Genomic DNA, 17,620 nt, shown 5'->3' with positions numbered 1-17,620 from the left:
AGAGTACGGTCTCATCTTTATTTTTTTTTTAATTAAATTATTTTTTTTTTTTTTACTGAAGAAAATATCAAAAACAATCAATATAAATAAAATACATAATTTCAAATAAGAATACTTTAAAGGATTAGTTCACTTTCAAATAAAATTTTCCTGATAATTTACTCACCCCCATGTCATCCAAGATGTTCACGTCTTTCTTTCTTCAGTGGACATGAAGGTTTTTGATGAAAACATTTTTCTCCATATAGTGGACTTCACTGGACTCCAAACAGTTGAAGGTCCAAATGTCAGTTTCAGAGAAGCTTTAAACGATCCCAGACGAGGAATAATGGAACAAAGTCTTTATTGTTATTGTCTTGTGCAAAATGCAATGAAATTTCGCTGCATACACACACGCCACTATCTTTCTAATGACATACATGGTTAACAAACCTTACAATGACATCCCAATGAACAAAACTGAATGGCACAGGTAGTGTAGGAATTTTTATTGAACACCAGATGGCGAAGTAGAGCACTGTTTCAAAAGCTTCGAAGCACTGGTGCAGTTTGTTGTGAAAGCCTCACTGCACATCCCTAGGTTTATTTACAATTACTAGAACACAAAAACACTCAGGAGCAGGAACAGAGACAACCAACTAAACAATGACGAGGACAGACAAGGGAGAGCAGGAGGAGCGAGTCTTTAAAGGAAGTGCTGATGAGGATGTGCAGGTGCAGGGAATCCATGTGATGAGATGATGAGCTGACTGGGTGCAGGTGTGTATCAGGAGGGATGCTGGGAAATGGAGTCCGGGGAAGGTGAGACGAACGGTGACTGTGACAGCAGTCCAATGGAAAACACTATAATGTTACATTAATGTTACATTGATCAAAATATCAAATAATCAGATCATGTATTTTAGTAATTAAGGTATTGTTATTAAATGTCAGAAATTAATCATATTTCAGATGAAGCTGAGACATTTCAAATATTCATCAATTAAAATCTGATCAAGTTCATTTGTCGTGTTTTATTATTTGAGCAGAAACACCTGAATAATCACATGAATTATAACAATAACATGTTCTTCATGAATCATGTTTGTGAAAGACACTTTAACTGAAGGTAATATTGACAGTAATAATAGAGAATGATGTGACACTACAATAAAAACTGATTTACATCATAGTAGAGGCTGAGAGAAGAACAAACACACACACTCATCATGACTCTCTCTCTCTCTCACACACACACACACACTGATCTGACTGTCTATATGAGGATTTATCACACATTTATTCTGACATGATATTTCACAGTATTAATGTAATGAAAAGACATTAATTAACATCTCTCTGTCACTGATTTATCATGAGGTCAAAGGATTATGGGTAGAATCTCCACAGTCTGATTCATCAACACAGTTTCACTGATGATCCAGACCAAACCCCAAACCCAGGATAGAGCGGTTGAGTGAATGTGGTCTGGACTGTGTGGATGAGGATCATTGTGTTTCTGTTGACGCTGTATAAGGACAGAGTTCCTGCACTGTGATCCACAAACACTCCTATTCTCCTGTGATCCACAAACACTCCTGTTCTCCTGATGATGGACTTTACAGGGAGATCAGTCACTATGTCATTGTGTCTGAATGAGTATCTGTCAGGAGAGCAGATCAAACTCCAGGACTGATCATTCCATCCAAACACACACTCATAGCCCCATCCCTTCCTGCTGATGCTCTTATATGACACTGATATACGCACATCACTCCCACTCCACTCAATCTCCCAGTAACAGCGTCCACTCACACTCTCTCTACACAACACCTGACACCCTTCAAATCTGTCTGGATGATCAGGATATGGCTGCAGTGTGTCAGCGTAAGTAATCACTCTGTTGCTCTCAGACAGATGGAGGTTTTCATTCACTGTGTTCAGATCCAGAGTGATCCGATGGGAATCTGATGGAGATAAAACGCACCACAATCAGGAATTATCAATCTGTCTGATCTTTCAATCTACACTGTAAACATAATTTCTGCTGCCTGTCAAATTAACTTAATTAGTTAAAACCACACATTTATGAACATTTTGTCCTAATTTAATTGTGTAAAATCCACTTAAATATGTAAAACTGAAGCTCATCCATTTGTGTTGAATGAACTGAAACTGGGCAGAGGATTTTTAGTTCCCAGCATGCTTTGCAATCGTCAGGATCCATTACAGAATCTTTTTATCTAAAGTTCAGATCTGACAAATTAATTTAGGATTTTTCACATTCGTATTACAGAAGCAAATCTGAACTTGATTTAGGATTCTTATCCTATCTTACAGAATTTCATCTGTAGTTCAGAAATCTTAAAGCTCCATCAGTTAAGTAATCAACTCTCAGGTCTGTTGCCAATCAACCAATGATGTGCTTGATAGAAAAAGTTTTGATAATATTGATAGAAAAGGTAAATCACTGTATTTCATGGAGTCTGTAATTATTTATCAGTGTTTTGTCATCACAGTGATGAACTAACCCTTTAAATACATTATCATTTGAAAGAGTTTACACCTAATTCATGCAAGACACTGATATCACTTTCATGAGTTTCTCAGTGAATTAATATTTTACTTCCATTAAAATTCCTTAGAACTATTAAAACTATTTAAAGAGGAAAAAGCTTTGTCCTTAATTCATGGGATCCAGGCTTTAAAGCTATCTTTTAAATTTCATCAATCCAGTTATAAAACTGTAAAGAGAGGTTTGCCGCACAAATAAGATCTAGAGCACACTTACAGTAAAACATCACTTATTCAAGGACGTGCATTTATTGCATGATGTTAAGCTGAATTTATTAACTGTTTGCTGAAATAACCACAGCATTAACAGTGTTGAATGTGATGGTCTGTTTCCATCATGCTTTTGTTCCTTAGTCTCCATGTTGCTTATTGTTTGTACTGTATGTTAGTTTCTTTATTAAAAACCCCTGCATTTAGATCTGCGTCTCAGCCTGCTTTCTCCAGATGTTACACCTACTTCATTTTACTAGGCCAGCTTTTTCAGAGTAAACCAAAATGGTACAAACTTCACACTCATGTTCTTTGTCACCATTAACAACATTTTCAACTCAATTAAATCCCACAGGGATCCTGGGATCATCACCACCCAGTAGAAAATCACATCAATAATTATAATGATCAAAATAATAATGATTCTGAAGAGCAAGTTGGTCCAAATAAAGTGGCTATTGTCCAGTCTTTAATGGAGTTTTGTAAATCCCATTTAGACCTCACAGAGATTTGAGAAGCAATCATGAAAATCATTACAGTTTTTTTCAATTGCTAACATACTTTTGTCCATTCTTTAGTCACATTTTCAAAACTCTAAACACATTTAGCAGAACATCCGTCTGTTGTGGCCATACCATTAACACAATTCATGTCGTTTTCACACAAAATGCAGTCAATTAACACATTTCTTAAATGCTTCAATTTTCTTTTCATATAAGCTTACCTCATACCAAAATTATGGATCTTTCTCATCTTATTTGCAAATGCTTAAACACAGCAAGTCAGAAATGAAGACCCAATGTTCCAATCTTTAAATATAGGATAAAACATATACTTTTGCAACAACAGCAGCTTAAAAGTATTTGAAAAAATATATCAAACAAATACTGAAACAATTGATAAGCATTTTTAATTAGCAGATCACTGAAATATTGAGAAATAGCAGATTCCAATCTCAGTTGGAGGAATAGTCAGGGGTTGAACTTCTTTCCATTACATGGACATACACAGTAAAATAGGACTCTTTGAATCGGATTTGTTCAGTGTGGATGAAGAACAACACAGAGGAGCAGAGAGAAAATAATATCTGGGTGAGGGAGAAGAATAGATGAAGGAGGAAAGGAGAAGTTGGATCAGGACAAGGGAGAAGAAGAGGTATGGGAGAGGAGGAAGAATGTGTGCTGGACTGTGCATCTCTGTTTTTTTCACTTACATATGTAGAACCTATGAAAGCTTATTTCTGCCATGAATAGAAAATAAAAAAGGTAATTATGTCTTTTTATCTCACAATTCTGACTTTTTAAACTCAATTCCTATAGTTTACATATAACAATTCTGAGGGGAAAAAGTCAGAATTGTGAGATGTATATTAACAATTGCAAAATAAAAAAATAAAAAAATTGAATTGTGAGATAAAAAGTCACAATTACCTTTTATACTTTTTTTATTCTGTGGTGGAAAAAAGCTTCAACAGTAACCAAAGGCCATGTATGTTGGATTTTTGTTGATCAATGGCAGCAATTTCATGTTTTCATTTCAGTAAAAGCTTCATGTAAAGCTTTTACTACAACAATTCCTCTACCACTGTTCCATGTATGCAGAATATGTGGTCTGCGTAGGGCACTAACTACCAAGGGGACACCATCCCAACCTCTATGAGGGCAACATCAACACCACACACCCAACCCCAGAAAGAGATTTCAACCAAGGGGGGCACTGAAGTCCTGCATAGGGGACACATCTGACCAGTAGCTGCCCTGAGCAATTCTGTTACTTTCTTCTTCTTCTCTTTTTCTACCGCACATTCTATAAAATAATGACTCACTTCTTTTGCCAAGAATGCACACATTCAACACTCAACCAAAAATGTAGAATGGCTTACATGCATTATACTATTACTGTAGTACAAGGAAACTGAATTATAAAAACAATGGATTTCATATTTTCTGCAGGTAGAACTGAAACATGACAAGTAATGCAGTTTTCATAATGCCATCAACTGTTAGTATTTTGAGAGTCATTGCGCTTTGATTGACTATATGTTCATGTTGGATAGAAAACTAGTGCTGGTGTTTGACAGAACGACTCGATTTTGAATCAGGTTTGCTGTGTTTTGATAGAGTTAGTATGTGTTGAAAAAGGTTTTTAGCATTTTGAAATGTGGAGTTTGTGTTTATATAACAAAATATGGTTTTGGGCAGAAAATTAACTATTTGGATAATTGTGTGATGTTTGTGTGTTGCTGTGTTAAGAGTTTAGAAAAAGTACTTTAAGTATTGCTAAACGCTTGTTAGCAATTGAAAAAAACTGTAAAAAGAGAAGAAAACAGCATCTTCAATATGTACATGTAAACAACATGAACAGCTACAGTGTTTGAGAGTGTGTGTTTGTGTGTGTGTGGACTTACATTTGTGTATTCCTGCTGTAATCCTGATCTCTCCTCCATGATCCACACTAGAAAACACACACAGTGTGACATTCACACACAGACACATATAAGCTTTATAGATTTGAGGCGATTTCTGAATTTTCTGTTAAAATTCATCTAAATGGCAGTGAATATATGATGTGGAATTAGGTGGAAATGTCCTAACAGTAGGAAAACACAAGTGTATACTTTGCCCTTAGGACAACCCTTGTTATGATTTTTTACATTTACACATTTACTGTTGTTTTCTTCTCACTTTAGATGCTGGAACAATAAACATTCAGGACACAGCATCTGAAGTGGAAACGTTAACGCTTTAGATTACAGCCCGGAAAGTACTGCATAATTACAACGAATTTACAGCGTAACTATCGATAATTATAGTGTACCTATACAGTAAGTATGTGTAAGTATAGGGGAACAATATGTAAAGTATTGGGAATAAAGGGGTAACAACCAGGAAACTATCAAATTATTTATACTGTAAGTATTTTAGAACTAAGGGGTACTTACACTGTTATGATAGACAACAATCTTATGTTTGGGAGCAATTTAGCGAGAAAGTGCACTGATTAAGTTGTTTCAGGCTCAGCGCCGGCTCAGCAGACGAAACCAGCCCCTTCTGCCTCTCAGGCTGCGCCGCCCAAAGAGCACCGCCACCGCTCGCGCTCTGCGAAGCGCACAACCTTCCCGAAACGCCAGGAACCCCGGCCCAAGATCGTGCTGGACCTGGCGCCTCAGAAGTCGTCCTGATCAGCCAGAAAAGAAGAGGATCGGGGCATGTCTCGCCACGGCCGGACCACCCCGAAAGCTCGCTCGCACATGCTCCCCTCCGCCTCGTTTATCGCTGGGCGCGGGACAAATGCAACCTGCAGTAACAGGGCCCACACTTGCTGCGTCCTCAACAACCGCCGTTATCACGGCGACCCAATTTTTACACACTCCTCAAAAGAGCTTATTTCCTCTTCCTACCATACCGGTGTGCGACCCCCTTCTAAGCGGGTCGCCATCCGATGTCATTCTACCCCTTGCTGCCCGGGTCGAGGCTTGGCGAGCTATCCCCGATGTATCAAGTTGGATTCTGAGAACCATAAGCCTAGGCTACTCGCTCCAGTTTGCCAGAAGGCCCCCGCGCTTTGGCGGGGTGATTCAAACTACGGTACAACCGGACGACGCTCATGTCCTCCGGGCCGAGGTTTTAACTCTTCTGAGAAAAGGCGCTATAGAATTAGTGCCTCCCTCACAGAGCGAGTCGGGCTTCTACAGCCGTTACTTCCTGGTTCCAAAGAAAGACGGCGGTCTCAGACCAATTCTGGACCTCAGACTTCTGAACCTTTCCCTCATGAAGCGAAAGTTCAAAGTACTAACGCTGAAACAGATCCTCGCACAAGTATGTCACGGGGACTGGTTCTGCTCGCTGGACCTGAAAGATGCTTACTTTCATATCCAGATAGCCCCCAAACACAGGCGATTCTTGAGATTCGCGTTCGAAGGTGTGGCTTACCAGTATACGGTCCTTCCCTTCGGGTTGTCCCTAGCTCCTCGCACTTTCACGAAGTGCATGAACGCTGCGCTCTCCCCTCTCAGACAGATGGGTATACGCGTTCTGAACTATCTCGACGACTGGCTCATCCTAGCCAGCTCGCGGTCAGAGTTGGAGCACCACAGATCCGTGCTTCTCAGCCACCTGCAGTGTCTGGGTCTCAGGGTCAATTTAGCCAAGAGCTCGCTGCTTCCCACTCAACGTATCTCGTTCCTGGGTGCAGTTCTCGACTCTGTCAGTATGACGGCAGTAGTCTCGTCAGAGCGCGCTCTGACCATTCAGCAGCTCGCGGCCTCCGTCAAGAACAAAGCTTACCTCCCTCTGAAGCTGTTCCAGAGGTTGCTAGGGCTGATGGCTTCCGCCTCCCCGGTGCTGCAGCTAGGCCTGCTACGAATGCGGCCTCTTCAGTACTGGCTGAAATTCCGGGTCCCTCCTCACGCATGGCGGCACGGCCGCTTGCGCCTCAAGGTCAATCAGGCCTGCGTAGCAGCCCTGAGGCCCTGGACGAACCCCTCTTGGTTCAGTCTTGGAGTACCCCTACAGGCGGTGTCACGGAGGACGGTGCTTTCCACGGATGCGTCCAACCTGGGTTGGGGCGCTCTGTGCGAGGGCAGTCCGGCCTTCGGCTCGTGGTCCCACGAGGAAAGCCATCTGCACATCAACTGCCTCGAGATGCTGGCAGTGATTCGAGCCCTACAGGCCTTTCAGGCTCATTTGACGGATCGCCACGTCTTAGTCCAATTGGACAGCATGACAGTGGTGTCATATATCAACCGCCAAGGAGGTCTTTCATCCAGCCGCCTATGCGCCCTGGCGAAACGACTGCTAGAATGGGCTTCTTCATGGGTTCGGTCGCTCAGAGCGACCCACATTCCCGGAAAGAACAACCTGGGAGCAGACATGCTGTCCCGGAGCAACGTCCCCTCAGACGGGTGGACGCTCCATCCCCAGATAGTTCGCACCATTTGGGAGTTATTCGGGAAGGCAGAGGTAGACCTCTTCGCCTCTCAAGACAGCTCTCATTGCCCAATTTATTTTTCGAAGAAGGAAGATGCGCTGGCCCACTCTTGGCCCAACACCCTTCTCTACGCTTTTCCCCCGGTCGCTCTGATCCCCCAGGTGATCAGGCGTGTCAGGGAAGACAGACACAGAGTTCTGTTAGTGGCCCCGCTCTGGAGGTGCCAAATTTGGACCTCGGAGCTATTCAGGCTTTCCACGAAAGCCCCCTGGCCGATTCCTCTGAGACGGGACCTCCTCTCTCAGGCGAACGGAACAATCTGGCACCCACGGCCAGAGCTGTGGGCTCTGCACCTGTGGTCTCTCGACGGGAGCCTTCTGGCCTCCCCGAGAATGTACTAAATACCATTTCACATGCTAGAGCCCCGTCCACTAGACGCCTCTATGCTCAGAAATGGGCGGTCTTTGTTAGCTGGTGTTCTACACGCAGCATAGACCCTGAGGAATGCGATGTAGCCGATATACTGTCCTTCCTCCAGGAGCGCCTGGACGCGGGGCGAGCCCCCTCCACGCTCAAAGTATACGTAGCAGCCATCGCAACGTTTCACGCTCCTATTGCTGGCCAGTCTGTAGGTCGGAACAACCTCGTTGTTAGGTTTCTAAGGGGTTAAAACCTGACGCTTAAAACCGCCCTGCTTCTTGCACTGGCGTCGATCAAGCGTGTTGGCGATTTGCAGGCCCTTTCTGTTAGCCCTGCATGCCTCGAGTTCGGGCCAGACGACTCCAAAGTCGTGCTGAAACCTAAGGTGGGCTACGTTCCCAAGGTGCTCTCTACACCTTTCAGATCGCAGGTCATTTCGCTCTCTGCGTTTCCCCCTATGCCGGGCGATCAGGAGCAAGAATTACTTTGCCCTGTCAGGGCACTGCGCATCTACATTGAGCGATCACAACCCTTCCGGCAGTCTGATCAGCTCTTTGTTTGCTTTGGCGGCCGCACCAAAGGGTTTCCGGTCTCAAAGCAACGTCTTTCGCGTTGGATTGTCGACGCTATCACGCTCTGTTATTCCTTGGTGGGGACCCCTTGCCCCATAGGAGTAAGAGCCCACTCCACTAGGGGTATGGCCTCATCTTGGGCCTGGTCCAGTGAAATTTCCATTAAAGACATTTGTGAGGCGGCCGGCTGGTCCTCGCCGTCCACTTTTGCCAGATTTTATCAGTTGGACATTCCGACCTTACAGGCTCGGGTCCTCTCGGCGTAATTACGCAGCCATCATAGTTCTGCGTTTTACGCAAAACCCGGGAGTCTCTCCCTCGTAGTGCAAGGGTTACGGCGGCTTCGGCCTTCACACTTGACACTCGGTCCCCTCGCGGTGTCCGGTCAAGTCCAGTCGTTCCCCAGCAGTGGCACGGCGTGGTTGAATTTGTTCCCCCATACGCAGTACGAGTGAAGTATCGAAAGGGAACTTATCGGTTACTAACGTAACCTCGGTTACCTGAGATACGGAACGAGTACTGCGTTACTTGCCGTGCCACTTGGCTGCGGCTCAGTGTCGTCGCTTCAGTCGATATGGCCTGAGTTGCCTATGGCGAAATGCTCACTTATATAGGGCCTTTCCCCGCCCATTTCGGCGGGAAAGTTCGCGCGCTTTGTCGCCATAGGCTGCGCAGCAAAGCCGCGCCGTCATTGGTTCAACGACTTGCAATGAGTGAACCAATGACGATGCAGCTGCACTGCGTTATTGAAAAGGCTTCAGTAGCGGGGAAAAAGGGAGACTTTTCCCCCATACGCAGTACTCGTTCCGTATCTCAGGGAACCGAGGTTACATTAGTAACCGATACGTTTTTATGTAGTTACAGGGTAAGTATGACATTACGGGCCGTAAATTAAAGTGGTGCTTGTTACCCTCTTATTTCATGTAGTTACAGGGTAAGCAATTAAAAAATGCAAACAATCTGATATCACTGACTCCGAAACCTTTATTTGAAAAACAACTTTATTAAAAACAGGTCTACAACACTTATTATTCAGTTTTTTAAATCAACTTTTCATTTCAAATTCTAAAGTCCTGACAGAAAGTAACACGTTTTTTGGTTGTTGTTGTTTCTTTTTTTTTTTGTGATCAAATTTTTATTAGCTTTTGCATATAACATCCACTCGGGATAAAAACAAAACAACAAAAACAACAGACACATAATGAAGTAACATGTTCCAAAAAGAGAGATATAGATAATAATAAAATAAAAACAAACATTATTCTTTTATATAATCCAGTATTTTGGAACAAAAACATTGCCAAGCATCAACAGTACTAGGTTTGGCCTTATTAATTCTTGCTATTGTACATTCACAGGCCCCTATTCTAAGGAGACTATGTATCCAATACGTTTCCCTAGACATTTGTGGTGTAAACCAGTTCTGAATTATTGTCTTTTTAGCAGCTGTAAAACCAGCCAACAACATTTTTTTTTGTATTAAGCTTATACAGAGATCAGAATCATCATTAAGAAGACATAAATTTGGCTTATTGGGGTAATCAATTTGTAATATAAAGGACAAAACGACATGTACATGTGACCACAGATTATTGACAATAGGACACTCCCAAAACATATGAAGAAAAGTACCAGAAGACACAGTGTTACAGATATAACAGTTGTAATTTGATTGCAGTTTCATTTTGAATCTTTTGTAGGGAGTTATATATGCTCTATGAATAACTTTAAAATGTATAAGACGATGAGCCAAGTTTTTAGAAGTTAAACTGAGGTTAGCCCACACCCTCTCCCAGTCGACAGATAAATTAAGGTCAGATAGTTCCCGATTCCAAACAGACTTGATAGAAAGAGATTTTATAATACGGTCAATAATTTTACTATATAATAAAGAAACAGATGATCGACCAGAGGATGGTGCAATCCAATCTCGCATAGGATGAGAGGAAATAGGAGAAGCCCAGGGAACTCCATATGCTTTAAGGGCAGAGCGCAATTGAAAAAAGACAAAATATGAGGATGCTGGTAAACAGAACTTAGTTCTTAGTGCCTGAAACGAACAAAGGCCTTGATCATCATATAAATCTCCGCATGTGTTTATGCCTAGGGAAGACCAAGATGGTTGGACAAATGGACGATTTCCGCATAAAAAATTGAGATTATGCCATAATGGTGCACTGTTACAAAGTTTGAAGGGTCCTCCTATCAGACGTTCAAGCTGTTTTCCAAATTCTAATAGAATTAGCTATAACTGGGCCGAATTTATAATTATCTTTTTTCCCTGTGCCAGCAAATAAAATATCTTGAAGTCTGTTTGGCTTAACCCTGTCCGCTTCAATCATTCTCCATGCAACTTTAGATTGCGGATCAACCCAATTATAAAGGGCCTTAAGTTGAAACGACCAATAATACAATTCAAAATTTGGTACGGCCAGTCCTCCCGCACACAAAGGTTGCTGTAAAGTGGTAAGTTTGATTCTGGGGCGCTTACCATTCCATATAAAACGGGAAAGTATGGAGTTTAACTCCTTAAAGTAGCCTGGAGGAGGAGAGAGTGGTAGCATAGAAAAAAAAAAGTTAAGACGAGGTAACAAATTCATTTTCACTGTAGAGATTTTACCTTGAAGAGAAACTTTAAGATTATTCCATCTTTGAATGTCACTTTTGATCTTAACTATAATACTATTAAAGTTGTCTCTAGTAATCTTATGTATGTTTTTATATATGGTAATACCCAAATAAATGAAAGAGTTCTTAATAGGAATAAACGAGGGAATAGAAGAATTAAATTTAACATTGTTAATTGGCATTAAAGCAGATTTGGTCCAATTTATCTTATATCCAGAAAAAACACTAAAGTGATCAAATTCCTTAATTATCTCAGGAACTGATACATCAAAGTTATCTAAATACAAAATAATATCGTCTGCATACAGTGAAATAATCTGATCTTGAATCTTAATCGATGCTACTTCAGACTTCCTGATGGCTTCTGCTAATGGTTCAAGAGATAGACAAAACAGTAATGGGGAAAGTGGACATCCCTGCCTCGTTCCCCTTTGTAGAAAGAACGGGTGAGAAATAACATTGCCAGTCAAGACTGATGCCGCAGGTGAGTGGTATAGAGTCTTAATCATAGAAATGAAATGTTCACCGAAGCCAAAACATTGCAGAACTGCCCACATATAATTCCACTCTAGCCTATCAAAGGCTTTTTCTGCATCAAGTGAAAAAACCGCACAGGGGCTCTGATGCGAGTCTGCAAAATCAAGTATATGGAAGAGTCGACGCATGTTATCAGATGCGTGGCGCCCTTTTATAAAACCAGTTTGGTCCTCCTTGATCAAACCATGAATGACCTTCTCCATTCGAAAGGCAAGAACTTTAGCGTAAACTTTTAAATCACCGGGGATAAGAGATATCGGTCTATAGCTGGAGCAGTCTAATGGATCTTTCCCTTTTTTAAGAAGTAACGATATCATCGATGTATTTTGATCTCTATGGAATGCACCATGCTCGATCGCAAAATTAAATGAGTTAAGCATAAGTGTCCCTATCAAATCCCAGATTTCTAAATATAATTCAGGGGGAAGACCATCTAGACCCGGTGATTTGCCTTTTTGTAGGCTCTTTAGTGATTTATGGAGCTCCTCCAAACTTAATGGGGCCTCCAAAGATTCTTTGTTAATCTGAGAAATCCGAGGTAAATCTAATTTAGCCAAATACTGTTTACTAACTGATTCCTCAGAATCTGTTTCAGCTTTATATAAGTTTATATAGAAGTCTTTAAATATGTTGTTGATCATCGTAGGGTTTGTAGTGACCTGACCATCTAATGCTTTTATTGCGCTGATATATGCTTTGGACTCACATTCTCTCAGCCTAAGAGCCAGCAAGTGGCTGGGTCTCTCCGATTCAAAATAGTATTTTTGCCTAGTTCTATGCAAGATAAACTCTGCCTTTGATTGTGAAAGTAAATCATATTCTTCATTTAAGGAGGACAACTGTATGGCCCGCTGATCAGTAAAATGTTGTTTTTGTAGGTTTTGCAATGATTGGATTTTGTTTTCTAATTGCGTAATCTGACAAATTTTTGCTTTTGCAAGAGTGGAAGAGAAAGCTATGCAAAATCCACGTATAGCACACTTGGTCGTTTCCCACAATATTTGAGGATCTATATCACCTTCCATATTAATTTCCAGAAATTCCTTTATATGTTCTTTTAGTGAATTGGTAAAAGTCTGATTACTTAATAATGATGTGTTAAAACGCCATCTAGGGGCTTTGGCTTTAATATTGGAAAGATGAATTTTACACAACACAGCAGAATGATCAGACAATAAGATTGGTAATATAGAGATGGAGGAATTAGACGAGATTAGAGATGGACTGAGAAATATGTAATCTATCCTAGAGAAAGTCTTATGTCTATTAGAAAAAAAAGTAAAATCCTTAGAGGTGGTATTCTGAATTCTCCAAAGATCCATTATATTGAGTTCGGTGATAAATTCATTCAACAACTTAGAAGATGGATTGGTTGTTGTCTCAGAATGAGATTTATCCAAAGCAGGATTTACGACAGCATTAAAATCCCCACCGACCACTAAAGGGCTATCAGTCTGTTCAAGCAATGTACTGGATATATTTGTAAAAAAATTACTGTCTGTCTCGTTCGGACCGTAAATAGAGACCAATGTTATCCTATCATTATGTACTTTGCAACGAATAAAAACAAATCTACCCTCATTATCCCTTCCGGTGTGTTCAACTGTTAGCTGCAATTTCCTGTTAACTAAGATAAGCACCCCCTTAGTTTTATTAAGAGCGCAGGAAAAGGCTGCCAATTTATAATGCTTGTTCTGAAAACGTGCCACGTCAGATTGTTTTAAATGCGTCTCTTGTATCAGTGCACAGGAAATCGATTTACGGTGCAAATATTCTAATACGCGGGTACGTTTAATAGCGGAATTTAGGCCATTTACATTCAGTGATAAAATATTTAAAGCCAGCATTGTATATTCGTAATTTCAAAATTGCATCTAGTAAGTGAAAAGCAGCAAGCAATTCCAACCTGTAAATGACATGTTCAACACTGATAAGTATTCTATATACCAAGCCACTTGAGTTAGTCCTTTTAAAAAGTTAAAAAATAATAAATAAAGTATTGATGTCTGTTGTAGAGAAAAAAAATATATATAAAAGTAACCCAGAAAACAGGAACGATAAACAACTCTGAACAAGAACCAAAACAGACCGCATATTACCGAGAATATAGGTCTGACTAACAAACAGAAAAATATTTCGATACGTGACCAGTCCACTCCAACGCAAAACATGTCCCCATACAGCCCACGGTGTCAAGAACTATAGTCGAACCTTCCCTCCATTAGCCCCAAGAGAGATTTTAAGGCTTACCAGTCACTAGACAAGTTTAAAGAAAAAAAAAAAGAAAAAAAAAAAAAAGAGAAGTACAAGATCGCAGCAAAAACTTAAGTGACCATGTCAGCGTCGTTATTCTCCTCTCCTGGGCGATTAAAATCACCACCACCGCAATCGACAAATTCCCCTCGCTGAGCAGAGGAGGTAGAGACGGTATCCGTTGCCTTCCCGTTGCTTTGTAGAGCCGCAGCATACGTCTTCTTCTGTGGCAATGAGGTGATAAAATCCTCCGCTTTCTGAGGAGAGTCGAACATCATCTGCTCGCCGTTGTGCCGTAATTTAATCGCCGCCGGATACACGAGAAAAGGCTGCAGACCCAGTGCCGTCATCTTCTTCAGGATTGGGCTGAAGCTCTTCCTCTTAGCCGTTGTGATTGGACTAAAATCAGGAAAAAATAGCAGCGTGACCTTGTCTTGCGTATATTTCACTGGGTACGACTGTCGTGCACCCCTCAGGATCGCTGACCTGTCTTGCCATCTTAATGTCCGAAAGATAAGAGTACGCGGCCGATCGGAGTTCTTTCTTCCGTCATAAATACGATGAGCGCGATCAATCTCGATGTCGCGGCCTTTCAGTGCTGGAATCCACTTGGAGAGATTGGCTCTGAGAAAGCCGACCGCGTCGGAGCCCTCTGCCCCCTCCGGTAACCCCACCAGTCGTACATTGTTTCTCCTGCTTCTGTCTTCAATGTCCGTAAATTTGTCGGTAAGTTGTTCCAGCTGTTTTCTCAAGTTCGTGACTGTCCTCCTGTCCTCACGCGCAGCTGCCTGAACGGAATCAACTCGGTCACGTGTCTGTTTCGTCGTGCTGGCTAACATTTCAAGTTCTGCTTCTTAACTCCTTGACGGAATTGTTGGTAGCTTGTATGTCCATATGTATATTACGCAATGCTGGGGTCAGTACAGAGTAAATTGCATCTCTTACTGTTGAAGCCACAGCCGAATCCAAGGTACTCTGTTGCTCTTTGAGTGCTAGCTTAATACCGTTAGCAATGGCGTCGTCAAGGTCCTCTTTGGAGATGGTGGAATCTTTGAATTTTTTCTTTATTGGTGACTGCTCGATCTCTCTTTTCCGATTGTCCTTGGTCGTTGAAGTACTCATGATGGGTTAGATGAAGAGTGGTTCGAAATTTAAATTCAGGATTACAGAAAAATTTGACAAAGTGAGCGGAGCGAAGGACTATGTGTGCATCGCCGTCGAAGGGTCACGTGATCCCCCGGTTGTTGTTGTTTCTTGCTTGGCTTCCTTGTTTGTCAGCTGATGAATCTTAAGAAGGAATCTCATTGCTGTTCTGTATTATAAGAAAATACAGTACACCCAGAAATTTTCTCATGGTTTAGGCTATTCATCTTTTCGCTTCTGATCAACTATCACCAGCGCCTGCATGAGAGTCGACTTTGCGTTCGACGAAGAACATTGAAATGAGCAATGTGAAGCTTTCATGACATTCTCGCGGGAGATTCATGTGAAACTCGCGCGAGAACTGCCGTCTCTGTTATTCTGTCTTGTTTGTTTTTCATTCTCATTATCTGTTATTCTGTGTATTTTGTTTTGAGCATTAATAAAAAAAACTAATTAAAAAAAAAAAAACTGACGGCATCCAACATTTGCATGAGTTTCTCGGCACGCTTACGTCACGCTTCAAGTTACATCAAGCATGAACTCTCAACCCTCGCATGCACGCGCAGAAGACAGTTGGTCGAAAGTTTTAAAAATATTAAAATATTTGGTATTTTTCTTACAAATACGTATTGTTTCACTTCAGAAGACATTGATTCATGCATTGGGGTCGTATGGATTACTGTAGTTATTACTGTTTGTGCTGTTTGATGCTTCGACTTTTAGGAACACGTGAGCTTACAATATAAAGCGTTCCCAGATGATTTATTTTTTCCTAAAAACCTTTTTGTGTTCATCTTAAGATGGAAAGTCGTATACATCTCAGATGGCATGAGGGTAAAAGATGAGTAAACGGGCACATTTCCAGGTGTAGGCTACTGTATTTTCTTTTGATACAGAATAGCAAATGGGATTCCCTCTTAAGATTCATCGGTGGAAAGAAAGAAAAAGAGGAACAAGAGGAGGAGGAAGCGAAGCAAGAGAAACGAATAAGAAGTGTTGTAACTTCAAATCTGTTTTGAAATAAGTTATTTTTCAAATAAAGGTTTCCAATTGATATCAGATTGTTTGCGTTTTTTTGTTGTTGTTTTTTACTTACCCTGTAACTACATGAAATAAGAGGGTAACAAGCACCACTTTAATTTACGGCCCGTAATGTCATACTTACACTGTAACTAGGGCTGGGCGATAAAACGATAACGATATGTATCGCGATAGACACGTGATCGATATCAATAAAAAATGTGTTCGATAAAACATTCGATATTTTTTATTCTACGTTGGAAGAAAACAGAGGTTGCGAAGCAAGTTTGGTTGCATTAACAAAGGCACTCGTTCTCTGGTAACCTAGCAACGTAGGGAGTGACACTCTAACAATCAATCATGTAACAGTATCAATTTTGGTTGTGTCATATCGTTGTGTCGTGCTGGATTCCTCTTCAGTAACCGGCGACTGATAAGCAGAAAATGAGTGCTGCAGCGAGCAAGGAAATTGTAAATAAAAGAGGAAAAGTGTTCATTGTGACTTTAGACTAGGGTGACCACCTGACTATTGATCTGTTGCAGGACAGTAGATGTGATTTTGCGGGACAATGCGGGACACATGAGACAGATAAATTTACAACTATTACACTGTGTAAATATTGATTTACATTTGTTGGCAAACTCAGCATATGCGCCGATTAATGTTTCTGCCGTGGGTGCCCACACTATAATGTTGCGCTTATGGCAACATTAAATCCTGGAGAAAAGACAATTCTAGTTTCACGGCTGTACATGCAGGAGGACAAAAGTTTGAGCGCGCAGATGTGATATCTGAACGAGAGCGCGCACGTCCAGTTTTGTGCAAGTGAATCCGCCTGTGAGCGGAGAGATTGCTCACGGTTTCAATATTCGACATTTTTCAATATAATAACGCCACAAAACCCGCATTAAATGAAATATTAACGTGAGAAGAAAGTCGTGTCTGAATTTCGCAATTTTGTATTGGTTAAAACAAATGGAGAATATCTCGTTTTTCTGTAGGTGCTCGACCATTTCCGCGTGTGGCGCTTGATCGCTGCCGTTCGTTGGAAATATTTAACATCAGGATGGATGATTACATGCTTTAAATCATCGATTTGGGCAGCTTTGAGCAGCTCTTGAGGTTCTTATCCAGTATGTGAGATGAAATCCTTGCTGGTGTAGTTGTGTTTACTGACTTTGATGAGGCCTGCTCTTTGCGCTGTCCACTCAGTTGTCATCAGCGGGAAAACCTCTCTCTATGATTGCGCTGGTTGGTTATTTTCACAGCTAGAATATGACGGCTGCACAAATAGATTTTTAAATGCTCACAGTTTTTATTATATTTCTTACTGTGGTATTGTAATTTTAATTAC

At 41.2% G+C, this 17,620-nt stretch overlaps 1 protein-coding gene across 4 annotated transcripts in view; it reads right to left on the bottom strand.

Moving 5' to 3' along the window:
• Nucleotides 1-473: 473 nt before the first annotated feature.
• LOC125250028 (NLR family CARD domain-containing protein 3-like) overlaps nt 474-17,620 on the bottom strand; it is a 64,045-nt gene continuing 46,898 nt past the window's right edge. For 3 of the 4 annotated variants that reach the window (XM_048162324.1, XM_048162325.1, XM_048162326.1), the window contains 2 exons: nt 5,171-5,217; nt 474-1,946 (listed from right to left, as the gene is read on the bottom strand). In XM_048162324.1, the coding sequence (XP_048018281.1) occupies nt 1,399-1,946; nt 5,171-5,217 (595 nt within the window). In that variant the 3' untranslated portion in view covers nt 474-1,398. The remainder of the gene's footprint in view (nt 1,947-5,170; nt 5,218-17,620) is intronic. The other variant, XM_048162328.1, reaches the window with a different exon arrangement.

This window comes from Megalobrama amblycephala, linkage group LG17 (assembly GCF_018812025.1).
Source record: "Megalobrama amblycephala isolate DHTTF-2021 linkage group LG17, ASM1881202v1, whole genome shotgun sequence".
NCBI classification, from domain to species: domain Eukaryota; kingdom Metazoa; phylum Chordata; class Actinopteri; order Cypriniformes; family Xenocyprididae; genus Megalobrama; species Megalobrama amblycephala.
Note: the sequence above shows the minus strand (reverse complement) of the source record. Positions and strands in the feature narration are given on the sequence as shown.